We start from the raw sequence: 15,880 nt of genomic DNA, 5'->3' as shown, positions 1-15,880 counted from the left end.
AACAATGGCTTGAGCAGTCTGAGATGTGAAACTAGAAACAGGACTTGTTTGTCCTCATGGTGCTCTGTTGATTTTGTGTGGAGATCAAAGTGGAGCATCAAGTGAATGTTTTTGTCAAAGGACGTCAGACTTTTTGTTTTCAGCTCTCGATGCCCATTACACCAACATCCACTGATGCCCTCGAATATCGGTTCCAACTTTCTTGCGAGTTCATCCAATATTTATGGACATAGTCCGACTTCTGGGTTTGTTTTGACGGGTCACAGCTGAAGGCTCAAACATGATTTGTTTTCTGACCCCTGTTTGTTCTGCTCGCTGTGTTTCAGAGTAAGGACATCGGGATCCAGATGCATGAGGAGCTGGTGAAGGTGACAAATGAACTGTACACTGTAAGTAATGTGTCTGCTACAGATTGATACCTCACATCTCATCTCAGAGCTCATCTGCTCCTACTTCTCCTCTCTCTGTCTTTCTGACAAACTATTTCATCATGTTTTTTCTTTAAATTCTTCAGCCATCAAAATGATTTTGGTCTTTAAAATGTTAGTAGTTTAAAACAAGACTTAGACCCAGTGTTCACATTTAGCAGATCTCACAAAACAGTGGTTCTGTGATAATCGATCATTGATTATCATCTCATTAACTGAAGAAAGTAAAATACCCCTAGAAATGGTTAAGTGCAGGATTATTGTATTTAATGGTATGTGGTGTCAGTTTCCCCTCTTCTCATACTTCATCCTCTAACTTCTTCTCAACGCTGTCTGTCATCATTCCGTTGTCTTCTTCTTTCATCCCGACATCGACTTCTTCTTTGGTCATTGGCCACCACCACCACCTTTAAAATATTGAAGTTAAAGGAAAACATTTTAGGGTCCAAAGTCAAACTGAAAGTTATCGTCTTTCATTTCATTTATTTATTTATTTAAAGGACAGTGCACATTAATCAACATTTCTGTAAATGTGCCAGTGTTAGCCAGCAGGCTAATTTTCAACTGTAGTCCTTTGGCAAGATGTTAAGCTAGGCACAGGGTGGCTAAAAAATAAAAACATGTTAAAGAATACAACAGTATAACATGATGCCACTATACTGGCTCTTTCTTCATAAATCGTAATCTTATTATTATTACTATTATTATTATTATTATTATTATGATCATTGTACACAGGCTTGGTAAAGATGGGCTTATAATGATGAGTGAATTAGATGGTGTTAGCAGATGTATATGATGAAATGGAAAAGTCCACGTCTCACAGAGGCAGACAGGTGTGAAAGTGATTTGAGCCCACACACTGTGTCTCCGTCGGCTGTGGACCGGGTCAGAGGTCACACCACTGGTTGGGTGTCTTTGTTAATTCACTGGAGAGAGGTTTGGCATAATGTTCACCTTTTTTACATAACAATGGACGCACTTATCCATTTGAGTTCATCTGTTTGTTGTATCTGATGTCAACACAAAGTCAGTTAAGAGCAAATCATTTACTAATACAACGTGTTGTCAGTGTAGCTGCTGTGTTGAAATGGTGTTCTTCTTTATTCTGATGAGGAGGAGAGAGGTAGCCCTCATCTGTCACTGCTTTACACACTGCACATATATCAGGTGTTTCTCTCTTGACAGCCCACAGCTGCTTCCCATATGTTGTATTCTAAAAAGAGGTGCTTAATGGATTCAGGGATGTGTCCTCTTTTACTTCATAATTAAGATGTTGGGATTTGTTATTATCATGAACACTATTTAAATGAAACAGTTGAGATTTCACTGTGAAACATAATTACAGTACTCATGAACGCAGCATGCTCACTTATTATCTGATGTTTTTATGCTTCATTTGAATGACCTATCAGTTGTATTGTTTTTTATCTCCGGTTATCTGTTCAGAGCAGAAGAAGTGAATTGCTTAGAAAAGGATTTCCTGCAGATAGATTAGCATATGTCAGGGAGAATGATGCACTGAGCTGGGTGAGGCTTAGTGCCCAAAAACTGGACGAGCTCCAGGCAACTTCAGCAGTCCTGGGTGCCCCCCCCCCCCCCATGTGAAACAGAAGAGATGGTAGAGCCGCCTTACTCTGTGTGGCTTATTCATCTCTGCTCTGTGATGAGAATCAAATTAGCAGAGGGCATTGCTGGCAGCTCTCTCTGATCCTGCCATCTGTACATTTGGATGCTGAAACAGGCGGGTGTTAGGAGGAGCTTATGAGAATCTAAAGTGCATATGTGTGTTAATGACATGCATTATGCATTTTTATAAATACTGTGTTATTAGAAAAGTGCCCTTTTTAAGGCCATACCCTTTCATGACTTTGTGTACAAAATGAAAAGTTCTTATTATTGACAAGTCCTGTTTGCTCTCCAGTATCAGGGTTTATTTCCAGATCACTGCAGAGCTCAGAAACAAATCACTGTTCTATACCTTATTTTATATTTCTTTATATATCCATTGCAAAGGCTCTCCCAGCTCAGCCTGCTTTATAATCAAATTCAGAAGGTCTCTGCTCTCGTGCCCTGCTCAGCCTGGGCTGCAGTCTGCCTGGAAATGAAAGATTAAAATGTTGACTCATAGCCTTGTTCTTTCTTAAATCAAAGCAGAGAATTGCTGAGTTATGTACAGTCCTAGCTGCTAAAGGAGGATAATATATCGAAACAACAACACAAATGTCACTTCCTTTAAGAGTTTCCATGCCCCTCATTCAAAAACACACCTTTTCACACATCATTTCTTTTCTCTAATCTTTAATCTGATCCTTTATGTTGGTGTCTCTTTGCAATCATTATTTTATTTCCTTTTGTTTTTATTAATCTCTATAAAGAGTCTCTATTTTTTTTTTCCTTTCCTGGTGAAGCACTTTGGTACCTTCTGTAAAACAGAACGTTTTAACTCAGGGTCCTATACATGTCAGGAAGTTCCCACTTTAATTAATAATCTATAAAAGGATTGATATTAAAGTCTGCATGTATCTATCCATGACACTCACACCCAGTAACACTGTCTGCTGTAGAAAGAAATAAAGCATTGCATTTCCCACTTGTTAGTATTGTATTGTACAGAAATAGCCAAATCAATAGCGTGGCCACATGGTGATAGCCTTGTGGCGTTTTCTCCGGCTGCCAACAAGGCAAATTTATCTGAAAGAAAACTGTGAAATCCCTTTTGGCTCCCTGGCTGCTCACTGAGAGTTTTTGGAAGACTATGGGCTGGTTGTTCAAATATTGTTCAAAGCTTGAGGCTTCAGAAAGAGTAGGAAGTGGAAGTGCAGATCCTGTTGTTATTACCAAACCTGAAATGAAAAATAGTTGTGAAATCCACCGTCTGACGTCGTTGTCAGTGACATTTTCCTCTGTGAAGTTCAGCTTTTCAATGATTAAACCTGTTTTAATTTCCTGCTACACCGACTTAATATCCTCACTAGGATCAATAAAAGCTTATCTAATCTTTGTCCTCCATCACCGTGTGCCTGATGTCTGCTCTTCCGTCTCTTACAAGCTTCTTTTCCTTAACAGTAAAATTGAACATGAACATCACCAGCCGTGTGTATCATTCATTCTCTCATTATATACTCAGCTGTGTTTTTTATGCACGGCATGTTAGTGTTATATCATAGAAGAATGATATAACACTAACATGACATAGATGCTTTATATTTGGTAAAGAACTCGTCTGAAAAGCAAAAATGTACAATTCAGAGACATATTTTGTAAAATATCTGCTCCTCTGGTTTCCTCTACATGCTTTTTGTAATTCTAAATTGTGCAACATTTCACTCAATATAGCAGAAATCAAGTATTCTCTATATAATATCTCTCTGAGTCATGACTGTCTCACTTGAGAATAGTTGTTGTAGTTGGGAGCTGTGTTTACATCAGGTGTACATCGACTGGACGGCCGGCTCCTCCCCTTGTGTAAAGAAGCTGTTTAAGTCAAGGACTAGAGGGAAGAAGAACACACTCTCCTTATTTGAATGCCACATGAGCGTTTTTTAGATCACGGTCATTCTGTGTAAACTTAAATGCAATATGACTACAGGGTGCTAACGTTAGCCTGCTAACATTAGCCTGCTAACACAGCTATGTAGGCCACAAACAATTGCAGCTCGAGCCAAAGACAATTTTGTCTTGACTCCTTTGTGTGGACGCAAGGGGAGGAGGGGTTGGAGGTGTGTCGCTGGAGGGGAGCGGAGGCTTCAGTATGGAGGAGGTGTGGCCAAACCGCAATTTGTTTTGGTTTCATACTGGTGCTCAAGGGTGATATCTACTGGATCAAAAAGGTGCACATTCTTCCTTGAAGAGAGGGATGACTAAGGATGTAAGCCTCTCTCACCAGATGTACCCTGCAGAATCTTCTCTGGCAGTCAGTTCATTTTCACAATTTCATTCACAATTGTTACATTGGTCATTCTCGCTTTAGTTTTACTTTTGCCCTTCTTATATTTAGTCAAGGTTTTTGCGCGCTCTTTGACTAACTTTCTTGCACATTCTAGTGGTCAGAAAAAAGACAATCAGGGATTGAGGAGCTACAGAGGCTCCCAGCAGGAGGGGAATGAAGGATTCTGTGGTTAGTCGGGGATTAATCCTCTGAGTATCTAGATTCATGTTGAGTGGAAGTATCTTCTTGCTTTCATAATTAAATGCTCCAGCCATTATCTCACTGTTGGGCTTCTCTGTTCTCTCACAGGCTTGGTTCAGCAGTTAAATAGCTCTGGGCTGTCGTCTGTGGACTCAGCTATACACACACCTCCCGTAGACACAGCTGAAGCTCAGTCTTCCTGCAAATGACTGCTTTCTTTAGCTGCAGGTCCTGCCTTCACGTGCTACGAAGTTAGCTGGAAATCTAACAGGTTTTCTGAGAAATTTGGAAGAAATAGTTTGACGCTGGAGAGGAGAGGATTGATATGTTAACCTAGTTTCTCTTTGCACAGGGATGTTGACTCTGAAAATAGACTGCTGGCTTTGTGTCCATCTGTATTTTACTTCAAGGTGTTTGCCTCACAGTTTTTGTCACTTTATTGTTGTTGTACTTATCCCCACACAAATAGTGGAAAACATAGCGCCTGTGTAAGTAGCAGCATTGATAAATAATAATTTTAGGTTTGGAGGCCAGAAGAACACTGTAGCTTCAAGTGAGCAAACAGCAAACATGTTGTTTTGATGAGCTGCTCCCAGAGACTTTAAAGGAACCCTGCAGCTCAAGTTAAGCACTAAGTGAGCATTACTTCTTTTACCACAGGAAACAAATAAACTGCTGATTATGTTGACTCTAACATCCTGAGGTGCTCACATTTTGAAGACACACCTCACATCTGGACGTGTCTTTACAAGGCTTTAGAACGAGGCTTCCAAGAGGAGATACGCTCCCAGTGAGCATCTGGGATGAGTTTAGAAAGACCCAGGAGGCTTCTGCCTTGTCTTACGAGGGTTTTCTGTCACTTCAGTCTTGTTATGATGGTGTTGGATCAAAGGGAAAAGGTAACTGCAGAGAAGGAGACTGTCACTCTGCTGCACAAAAGATGACCGAGCACGAGGCAGATGAAGAGTCGCCGCAGAAATAATGTAGAAGTTGTGAAAAATGACAGTGAGGAGTGGATGATCAAGACTAAATCACACACAGCCATGGGGCCCTGGATTCAATTAAAGAAGTCCACATGTAGTGCCATCTGTGTTACCACTGCACTGACACACAAATTGAACCACCAGGCTGCCATGAGCATCTGTGTGGATGATCAGAATAAGATCAATAAGCTGATCAAAAAGACTGTGATCATAACCCTAGACTCACTTGAGGGTTAGCTTTGAGAAAAAAATGATGACCAATCTTAAAACGGTTCTAATCTTTGAAGAGCAATCCATTACACTGTGTTTTGAATGGACTGATAATCTCCTTCAGTGAGTGACTAGTAATGCCTTAGTCTTCTACTGAACGACTTAGAAAATCACTTTGTTCAGCAGATATTTTAATAAATATTTGAAGTTGTTGTTGTAGCTCTGATTCATGGCTGTAAATGACGTCTCAAATGGTCTCAATGGTGTTTCTTGTGTATTAACTTGTTTTGTATTGCACTCAATCTTGTTTGTTGTTTGTATGAATTAACCAGTAGGCGAATCAGTTTCCCCTGCTGGGGATGAATAAAGTTTTCTAATCCTGTATAGCATTGAGAAATGTTGTGAGCAGTTTGACAGCACGTGTTGTGTTCCTCCTGCAGGTGATGAAAACGTACCACATGTACCACACTGAGAGCATCAGTGCAGAGAGCAAGCTGAAGGATGCTGAGAAGCAGGAGGAGAAGCAGTTTAGCAAGTCTGGAGATCTCAACGTGAACCTCCTGCGTCATGAGGACCGCCAGCCAAGACGCAGCTTTGTCAGGAAAATAGAAAAGATGAAGGAGAAGGTGAGTGCGTCTGGTGATGTAAGAGTGTCACTACATCTTGAGTGTGCCAGCTGATAATCCTGAAACATTATTTGGTAAAAAAAAAAAGAGACTGGTTTATGCAGTTAAAGCTGCTTTAATAAGTTACGTTTCAAGAACAATGCATTTAATAACTTTTTTCCACACATATAGTCACACATTGTCTCTGCCTGGGTTAGCTTTGCTTGTTAGCATCCAGGCTAACCAGTTAAGATGTGAGACCTTTCCACTAGGTGGCCACAGGAAGTGGACCTCTCTGATGCCTCTGACCACTGATGTCACAGGCTTATGTAGTTCAATGTTAGTGTAAGACTGAAACTGACAATTATCACCCAATTCTGCTGTTTTTATCTCATTTCTTGGGAGCTTTAAAGCGTTTTTAAGTATGGGAATGCTTTTTCTGTCAACAAATAGATCGTTTGGATTCAGTCAGACAGACAGATATTAAGATAAATTGCTGAACTGAACCTGTCAAGCCAAGAGTGAATATTAAACTTACATTCACCAGAAAGTCAGATGTAGGACTTTAAAGGAATGTTTATGATGACCCAGGTCTGCTGGAGGTGTGTGAGACAGTTCCTCATATCAGCTTTAAAGATCCTTACATGTAATCTTTATATGTAGTTGTTTCCATCATGTAGATTAAGCAGTAACTACACTAACCTAAAAGAGTAGGACTGTCTCTGTTTGTTGGCCGCAGCTGAACACAGTAAAGGGGGCCCGACCAGCAGACAAGCAGCAATATGATATCAGAAAGCCTTTAGGGGCAGACTGTAGGCCTGTAGCCAGAAACATGCAGAGACAACATTAGTATTCCCGGCTCTCTTTCTATCTTATGCAGATTTCTAGTTATTTCAAAATGTTCTCTGGCAGCAGTGTGGAGCTGGTGGTCTCCTGAGCACACTGTACTTCACATGCACCAATGTATTTTTGATTCTGGATCTTATTCTGGAATTTCACTATGCAAATGAAGATCTCATTATCTGTCAGGTGCGGGGAATCAAAGGGCTGTCAGGATGACAGCGTCTCTTCCTCCTCAGGCTTGATTCCTCAGAGAGGCTGCTTGGCTTGGGAACTGAACCCTATTTATAACGCAGCAGCACGGCAATGAATATTCTTCTCTTCGCCTGCGTCTTGCTTCTGAGCTTTCGTACCATTACTCTGCCTGCAAACAGGTCGAAAGAGGAAGAAATTAAAGGGAATCTCTTTTCCCCTAACCCACTGCTGGAATATGCATTATTTTATGAAAATGAATTAAAACATCCAATTTTGTGAATTGTATAAACAATTCAAAGGAAAAATTTATTTTCTTGAAATGATGATGCTTTTGTCCTTCAAATAGCAGGAATGTTTTAAGACATGTCTGAATCTATTTGTAAAAGTACTTTGTTCTTAATTCTGTTAAGCACTTTGTACAAATGCTTCTTATTTTGACATCTGTCCTCTATCAAGTTCATCTATTTCTCTGAATTCTGCAACTGGAGATACAGGTCCACTGTTAGCCAACCATGTAAGCTAAACTCTAAGGATCAGAAGAATACATTAAGAACTTCAAACTGCAGTCTGTAGGCTATTTTTTTAATTTTTATTTCAATGGAAGTGTTTGACATCTTTGGAAATACAGTTATTCATGATATTGTTAATAGTCTAATTTAAATACCACTTTTAAGATGTACAGTAAAGAGGGCAAGAAATTGTAGCACAAACCCCCACATGATGTCAAACTTTTCCTTTAGTGCTTTATTTCTTTAAGCTGCTGAACATTTTATTAAGACATTGAAAACTATACAACTGACTAGATGTTAGCCTGAAGGCTATTCTGTCTGCCTCTACACCATTCTGCCTCTTGTTCCTAAGTTTTGAGAGACAGAATAAAGATTAAATTCAGACTTGTTAAAGGCTTTATATGAGATTTTTTGATCCAGCAGATGTCGCCCTTGAGCACCAGCATGAAACCAAAACAACTGCCGCTGCTTTGTTGTGTTAGCATGCTAATGCTAGCGATCTTTATTATGCTCGTATCTTCACACTGCATGTAAATTTACCTGAAATGAGTGTGATCTAGAAACACAGTTAATCAGTGAGTACAGTATGTTATTCTTCTTTTCTCTAGTCCCTCAATTAAACAACTTTTATACACGAGGGGAGGAGTCAGCCGGCCGTCCTGGCGATGTAAACAAAGTGAAGATAGGACTCTGAAAACTCTGAAAACATCACAGACAGTGGGACTCGGGTGTTACACCCATTGTAGACAGTCATGACTCACAGAGTTATTTTCAGAGGATATACTTGATTTATATTATATTTAAGTGTGAAAAATCACATAGAAAGACTTTAAGCATCTTCTTTGGACCAAACTCTCCGTCCTGTGTCTACCTGTGTGATGGTCCCAGAACTTGAGCTGCCTGATTTCCCAGCACTGATGTTTTTCCCCTCATCTGCTCTGTCTCTTCTCTCCTCCCCAGAGGCAAGCCAAGTACTCCGAGAACAAGCTGAAATGCACAAAAGCACGGAACGACTATTTATTGAATTTGGCGGCAACAAATGCAGTGGTGGCAAAATATTACATCCATGATGTCTCTGATATGATTGATGTAAGTATGAGTATCACACACGTGTGTTTGTTTACATCTCTCAGCTGGGATTTCTCATGTTTGTTTAACTAAGCAGCACTGTCACCATCTGTTCATCAGTGCGTTCCCTCTCAGCCTGTTAGCTGTTTGTTTTCAAGCTGCTCTGTTGGCCTGCATTAATGTATTTACCATCACTTTTTCATTACTCATTCTGCATAACAAACTTCACACTGATATACTGCTGACTGACTGCTGTTGGTTAAATGATCTGTAGTGTCAGGGAGCTACAGAAGGATTTTCTTGACTGATGGTTTCTAGGGACTCCATCAGTGTTGTTGACAGAATGATTTCTTTTCCATATCTGCTTTTTCTCTTCCTCTGTGAAGTCCTCATTCGTTCATTTTGTTGATGCTGCTTTGGGGAGCTTTGCTGAGACAAACACAGCATATCCTCATGATGGTCTGCCTCTAACTGTCAGCAAGTGAAAAACACAACAAAAGACACACATTCTGTGTCCCTCTTTCTTCTGTTTGTGCTTCTTTTATGGGACATGGTTAACACTAGCTCAAGAAACTTTTGGTGTTTTTAACTAAAGCTTAATCCACAACATTCTCCTCATTATTTCTACAATTTCAACAATCATTATGTTCAATGCCCAGTCAAACACTTATAAATGAAGTCACTTTTATGTACATTTTAGTCAGTAGCACTGCTGGAAAGTCTGATTAGGTGTGTTTTATAGGATGGTCTTGTTTAGCAAAAACCACTAATGGTTGGAACCCGGTCAAAGTCAGCTCTCTGTTGGTGCAGGCATGAATGTGGTTAATGTGGCTGGCTGTGGGCTCTCAGCCCAGTGTGACCTGCTACCAGTCACACTGCAGACAAGCAGACATAAAGATGAAGACGCCTTGATCAGAGTCTGTCCCTAAATACACACACAGCCTCCTCTTCAAGGAGATGAGACCTAGATACGCTTCATTTTCCGACCAATCTTGTTGACATTTTCTTTCAATATTACTCAGGACACAACACACACACAAGGGTGTATATATGTTTCTCCTGATCTTCAATCATTGTATTGTGCTTTCAGAACTTTTGCACTCTTTTATCTTTGTAAAACTGTGTTGTGTTCTTCCTTGTGATTTAATTGCTGCATGCTGCGTTCAGTCATTTTGTTTTGTCATTGACTCAGAGTTAAAAATAAAGTTTGACGTCGAACCTCAGATATGACCGTTATGTTCGCCCAAGTTATCAGTGATCAATGTCTTTCCAACACCAATAATGTATTTATTTTCATCAGACCTTAACTATGCCTTAACTATCCCCCCCCCCTTTCTGTGTGCTAATGGCCTAGTTGTCACATCTATGCTTGAGGCCAAACAACCACACAACCTATAATAAGTCACTAGATGGATGGGTACACATTTCCTAGGTCACATATTGTAAGATATGAGTCAGTGATATCCGATATGATGAACGTTATTTATTCATTAAATAATCATTGTTTTAAATAATTGCAATGTAACTAGCCCTGATACACCGGATATATAATATGCTGATTCATGACTCTCCCTGTGCGAGGCAGCTTTGATGGATCCAGCATCTTCAGACTGAAAGGTCCATGTCAGATCAGATCAGATCCTGCTGAGCTGCAGAGAACTGAGATTGTGAGCATGTCACAAGAGAAGCAGAGGAGGGAAACGGGTCTGTTTATCATGTCAGGGAAATTGTTCAGCACACACATCAAACCGGACGATCAAGCAACGAGAAGTCAGCATCAGTGACTATAAACCGTTGAAATGTAAATCTAACTAACTGGTTGAGTCTTGGCTGTCATGAATGATGTAATGAATGGCCTCTGCATTGAGGATAAGCTTATTAAGAAGAAGCTAATGGAAAAATGTAAAATGTTCAAAAGAGTAAGTCACAGCATACAGCAATAAACAGTAAGAGAACAGAACGTTTTTTAGTCTAATTAAGTATTTAAATGCAATTTTAATGCTAAAATTAGAAATTTGAGTTTTCATTTTATTGCTGAGGAAAAAATAATTGGAATAGACCACAATAAAACAAACACATATCTGGGCACATGTGGCCAAGTGGTAAGGGCTCCTTCGCTGTGTACAGAGGCTGTAGTCCGGGTTCAAATCATTCCCTACTCTCTGTGCCTTCTACAAAAAAGTCAAAAGAAAAACCCCAAATAAAACAAACAAACAAACTAAAAACTCACATATGCAGTCTTTAACTTGAACATACAGTATATAAAATGACATCAGTGGAATATGAAAGAAGGAAACATTTGCAAACAGTCTTTACAGTATATTTATGCACAACTCTACTGAGAGATAGATATATAAGCAATAGTATTTTGATTGATAAAAGAGTGTATCTAATCTTCCTCCCCTGTGTATCTGCTCCTCCTGGCTGCTGCTGCAGAAATGAATGTTTTCTCCCTCAGTTTGTCTCTGTACAAACAAGCTAATTATCCCTCTAGTCTGAAGTCTACCCTGACTGAGTGATGCAATGAGCTATGTGCACCAAAGTGGAGAGAGCACTTCCTCAGTGCTAAAGAGCGCTCAGGAGCATTTACTTAGTGACAGAGCTTTGAGTTGCCTCCAGCTCCATTTAAAAACCTCCTCACTACCATCCCCTGCTTAATTAGGTTACTTCATACTGCTCTGTGCGATAAGGCTCTGTAATTATCTCTGCTGTCCTGCTGTGCCGGTCCCTGTAATTCTCTCAACTCCACTGCTATTTTTAAGAGGTAATCTAACAGTAGGATGTCGTTTTGGATCGAGTCCATTTAAGAGGTCAAAACATGGTCGAAGGCGCCATGACTAGGAAAGATTACAACAGAAAGTTTCAATTTATTCCGTAAAGATTTGTCAAAGTAAAGAGAAACTGATAAAGTTAACTATCTTTTGCTTGTTGTTGCTGCTTTCCATGGTTGTAACTTCAAATCTTACTGACGGCATGTAGAAATATACTGAAGGGTATGGATAGCAAACTATGATGTCACTTGTGAGCATGGTTAAGAGAGTGAACATAAGGCCCTTAATGATGCTTGTATTGATGCTGAAATAGACATGAACCATTCAACCAGAACTGTTCATTCAGAAATGTCTTGGTTTCAAATTTACCTTTTTTTAATATATTTTTTTATATTTATCTGATATTTGTTTCTCCACAGTGTTGTGACCTTGGTTACCATGCTAGCTTGGCACGCACTTTCAGGACCTACCTGTCTGCAGAGTACAACCTGGAGACGTCACGCCACGAGGGACTGGATATCATTGAGAACGCCGTGGACAACCTGGATTCCCGCAGTGACAAGCACAAGATCATGGATATGCATAACCAGGTGTTCTGCCCTCCGATGCGCTTTGAGTACCTGCCACACATGGGAGATGAGGTGAGATGCTTTAAGGGCTGAGTGACCTTCGGGTGTGATTGTTTTGTGTGTATTTGAACCCTTTGTTTCCTGCTCTTAAGGTGTGCCAGGTGAGCGCCCAGCAGCCTGTCCAGACAGAACTCCTCATGCGCTACCACCAACTGCAGTCTCGCTTAGCCACTCTGAAGATTGAGAATGAGGAGGTGAGGTTTTTTTTGACAGCTCTGTGCCTCTCAACACACACCATCTTCAGCCCCACCCCACCCGCAAATCAGAGAGCCCCGTCTCATTTTCCCCAGAGCCAAGTGGGAGGGCCACATCACCATCTGTTCTTATTGCAATTACTCTCAGATGACCCCTGCCCTGTGGGAGGCCCCATGTTCTTTGATTGTCACAGGGCCAATGTTGTTCTTTTTATAAATATGGATATGAAATAGGATGATGAAGGAAGGACTGTATCAAATAGAGCCATGGGTAGAAAGGTACAAATGAAAGTGATTATAACCAGGTCGTCTCCTGTGCCAGTGACTCTGTCTCTTCTGTGTCTGCCAGTGTCTTGTGCCCTGGAGGATAACGGAAGAGCCATGCCAGTACCAGAAATGAGCTTTATCAATCTCAGTCCTAAACAAAAAGTCTCATTCAGTCATTTCACATTAAATTTGTTTTCATCATTCAGTCTCAGTCTGATGTATGCAAGCTCTGCAGGTTCCTCTGGGAACATTTTCAGATGCTGCTTTGTGTCATTTAAGGCCAACTTAAATTGTTCAGGGGTGGATTTGTCTTTGATATAAATGTGTTAGTCATGTTAATCCATCCGTCTTGGCGTTGGAAATGTCTACATTTACCTTGGTTTCAACCAGGCTTGGAAAAAAATATCCTTCACATGATGTTTTATCTTCTTTCCTTTTTTTTCCTCCTGCATCTGCTCAGGTGAGAAAGACCTTGGACGCGACCATGCAAACGCTGCAGGATATGCTGACAGTGGAGGATTTCGACGTGTCGGATGCTTTCCAACACAGCCGCTCCACTGAGTCCATCAAGTCTGTGGCCTCTGAGTCCTACATGAGCAAGATGAATGTAGCCAAGAGGAGGGCCAACCAACAGGAGACTGAAATGTTTTACTTTTCTGTGAGTTCTTATCAATGTCTTCCTGTCTGTTGGTCCAAATTGTTAATGACTGCCGGCCTTCAATAAAGTCTAGCGTTGTGCTTCTCTCTAAAAATCAAGCCATCAGTCATCATTTCCACGAGCTCTGAAAATACAAATTAAATCAAATCAGGAACAGATTGGGTTTGTGCTGATTTGTTCGACTTTGAATTGTTTGGCTGGGCTCATGTTATGCTGGATTAGCTTCTCTGCTCACTCATTTGTTGCCCTCATTTCTCCGTCTAGAAATTCAAGGAGTTCCTGAATGGCAGTAACCTCATCATTAAGCTGCAGGCCAAGCACGACTTACTGAAGCAGACTCTTGGTGAAGGTAAGAAGTCTAGTCTGACTTTTTTGTTGTTAATGGTGTGCACATAAGATAGTGTTTCCTCCTGTCATCATCAGCGACAGAATCCTACCACTGCTCTGTAAAATGCTGCCCTTGGGGTTATAGTGGCACATGTCTTCACTAACAAGCAGCAAGGAATGAGGTATGAGGCTACAAAGACAGATTCTTTAAAGGAAGCAGGAAGGAAAAGGGAAACTTCAATGGAAATGTATCACACCAATATCAGACCACATCCAATGTGAAGTATCCATTGCCTTTCCTACCTATCCCTAATGGTTAAGGGTTTGTCCGGTTAGTCTCTATATGTCATAGCCGCAGGGAGAGTTTCCATTTCCAGGCTCTAAGAGAAAGACTTCCCTGGGCCCCTCCCTCCCCCAGGGGTCCTCTTGTCACCTCAGCTGTGAACAGTTTACGCCCAATCAATCAGCAGGACCAGACCCAGAGCCCGTTTCTGCAGCTGCTCCTCCACCAGGGGTGCACCTAATAGAAAAGGACATCAGGCATGGGCAGCTGTGTCCCTGAAACACACACATGAATATTTCCAGAATTCACACCTTGGATTCATTCAGTCTGAGTTAAAAAGCTGTTTTGCTATGCGATGTCCCTGAACATTTCAAATGTATACTGTAATACTTTTGCATTCTTAAAAGCATCAATTATAGTGTGTATCAATACCTGGATGGACCTGTTTGTAATCCTTAGGTTTAGCAGCTGAGAGAATGTATGTGCATGGCATATGGCGTCTCCCATGTTTAATTAATCAGCTGATCAATCAGAGTTGCGTTTGCACATTAGCTCATAGCTCAGTACAAAAAATGGCGAGTTTGTGTGTGTGTGTGTGTGGTTGTTTTTGATCATGACCAAGGGAACACGATGAGGCTGTTATGTGCCACATGGCGTGTACATCTTTCTGCATGTATTAATAAAATCAGAATGTGGAGCTTTGGCACCAGACAAGATGGTGCTAGGACATGAGCCAGGAGACACATACTCTCTTTTTACTTCATTTAATTTGTAATTGTCACCTTTTATGTAGGAAGAATGTATAATTCTGGCCTCTTTAGATATGAATTTAGAGGAAAAATCAGCCTGGATTGTTTTTATTGTATCATGCTTGAGAAACTTAGAACAATTTAGAGGTTGGTTGGTCAGAGGTAGACGGGGGCCATCACTCAGAGGAATGATGTGTGTTGTTTCTTCAGATGAATGCTCCGTAGACCTCGTCCCATCTGCCCGTGTGATGTGTGGAAAAATTGGTTAGCCTTTGCTCTTTCTGTCCATTATTAGGTGAAGTGAAGAAATAATGTTGAAGTGCTTTGGTGTCATTGTTGCTTTTTCTTTTTACTTCCTTCCAGTTGATATTTCAGACGACTGAAGCCAAAGACCCACTTTTAAAAAAACTGGATCATGTTTATATAAACTGATTGTGTGGTACAATAAGAGACTTTACTTTGACATATCCATAGGTCTATAACATGTGCGTGCATTGTTGGACACCCCTAACAAAAGGCTCAGTGAGGCAGCACAGACATTGCTCAGTCTCCCCATTGATAGACCCCCGACATATACACCCCACTGCCCCCACCCTCCTTTTCTCTGCTCTGAGAGGAGGTCTATAACCCCACAGGGTCCTCTGGATCTGCTCAATAGCTCTGTCCAGTGAATGGTGTTAGCTGTGCTCCATTCACTGCTCTTTCAATAGTCATGTTGTGTCTGTTGATGGTGGACGCTGCAGTCTGTATAATAAGTACCACCAAGATAACACATGTTATCTCTGTTGTCTTTTTGTTTCCCCAGGGGAACGGGCTGAATGTGGAACCACAAGGTATGTTGTCCTGTTTCATTGGCCCTAGTTATAATGGTTCATCTGGGCATTGAGTCAGTTTTTGTTTTATTGAGGATACAGATTGTTTGCAGTAAACTACAGGCTGGCTTTAATGATTAAAAGAAATGTCTTTAATGAGATATACCACTTTATACCACAGCCATCACTAAACCTTAGAATGCTGTGGAATAAATCTGAA

At 40.7% G+C, this 15,880-nt stretch overlaps 1 protein-coding gene across 2 annotated transcripts in view; it reads left to right on the top strand.

Moving 5' to 3' along the window:
• The window catches only part of srgap3 (SLIT-ROBO Rho GTPase activating protein 3), a 59,739-nt gene that overhangs the window by 30,140 nt on the left and 13,719 nt on the right, over window positions 1–15,880 (top strand). For both annotated transcript variants that reach the window (XM_061041917.1, XM_061041916.1), the window contains exons 4-11: window positions 327–389; window positions 6,194–6,379; window positions 8,863–8,991; window positions 12,161–12,382; window positions 12,463–12,569; window positions 13,297–13,489; window positions 13,754–13,838; window positions 15,654–15,681. In XM_061041917.1, coding sequence (XP_060897900.1) covers window positions 327–389; window positions 6,194–6,379; window positions 8,863–8,991; window positions 12,161–12,382; window positions 12,463–12,569; window positions 13,297–13,489; window positions 13,754–13,838; window positions 15,654–15,681 — 1,013 coding nt within the window. The remainder of the gene's footprint in view (window positions 1–326; window positions 390–6,193; window positions 6,380–8,862; window positions 8,992–12,160; window positions 12,383–12,462; window positions 12,570–13,296; window positions 13,490–13,753; window positions 13,839–15,653; window positions 15,682–15,880) is intronic.

This window comes from Labrus mixtus, chromosome 7 (assembly GCF_963584025.1).
Source record: "Labrus mixtus chromosome 7, fLabMix1.1, whole genome shotgun sequence".
Lineage (NCBI taxonomy): Eukaryota > Metazoa > Chordata > Actinopteri > Labriformes > Labridae > Labrus > Labrus mixtus.
This window is presented reverse-complemented; position numbering and strand designations above follow the sequence as displayed.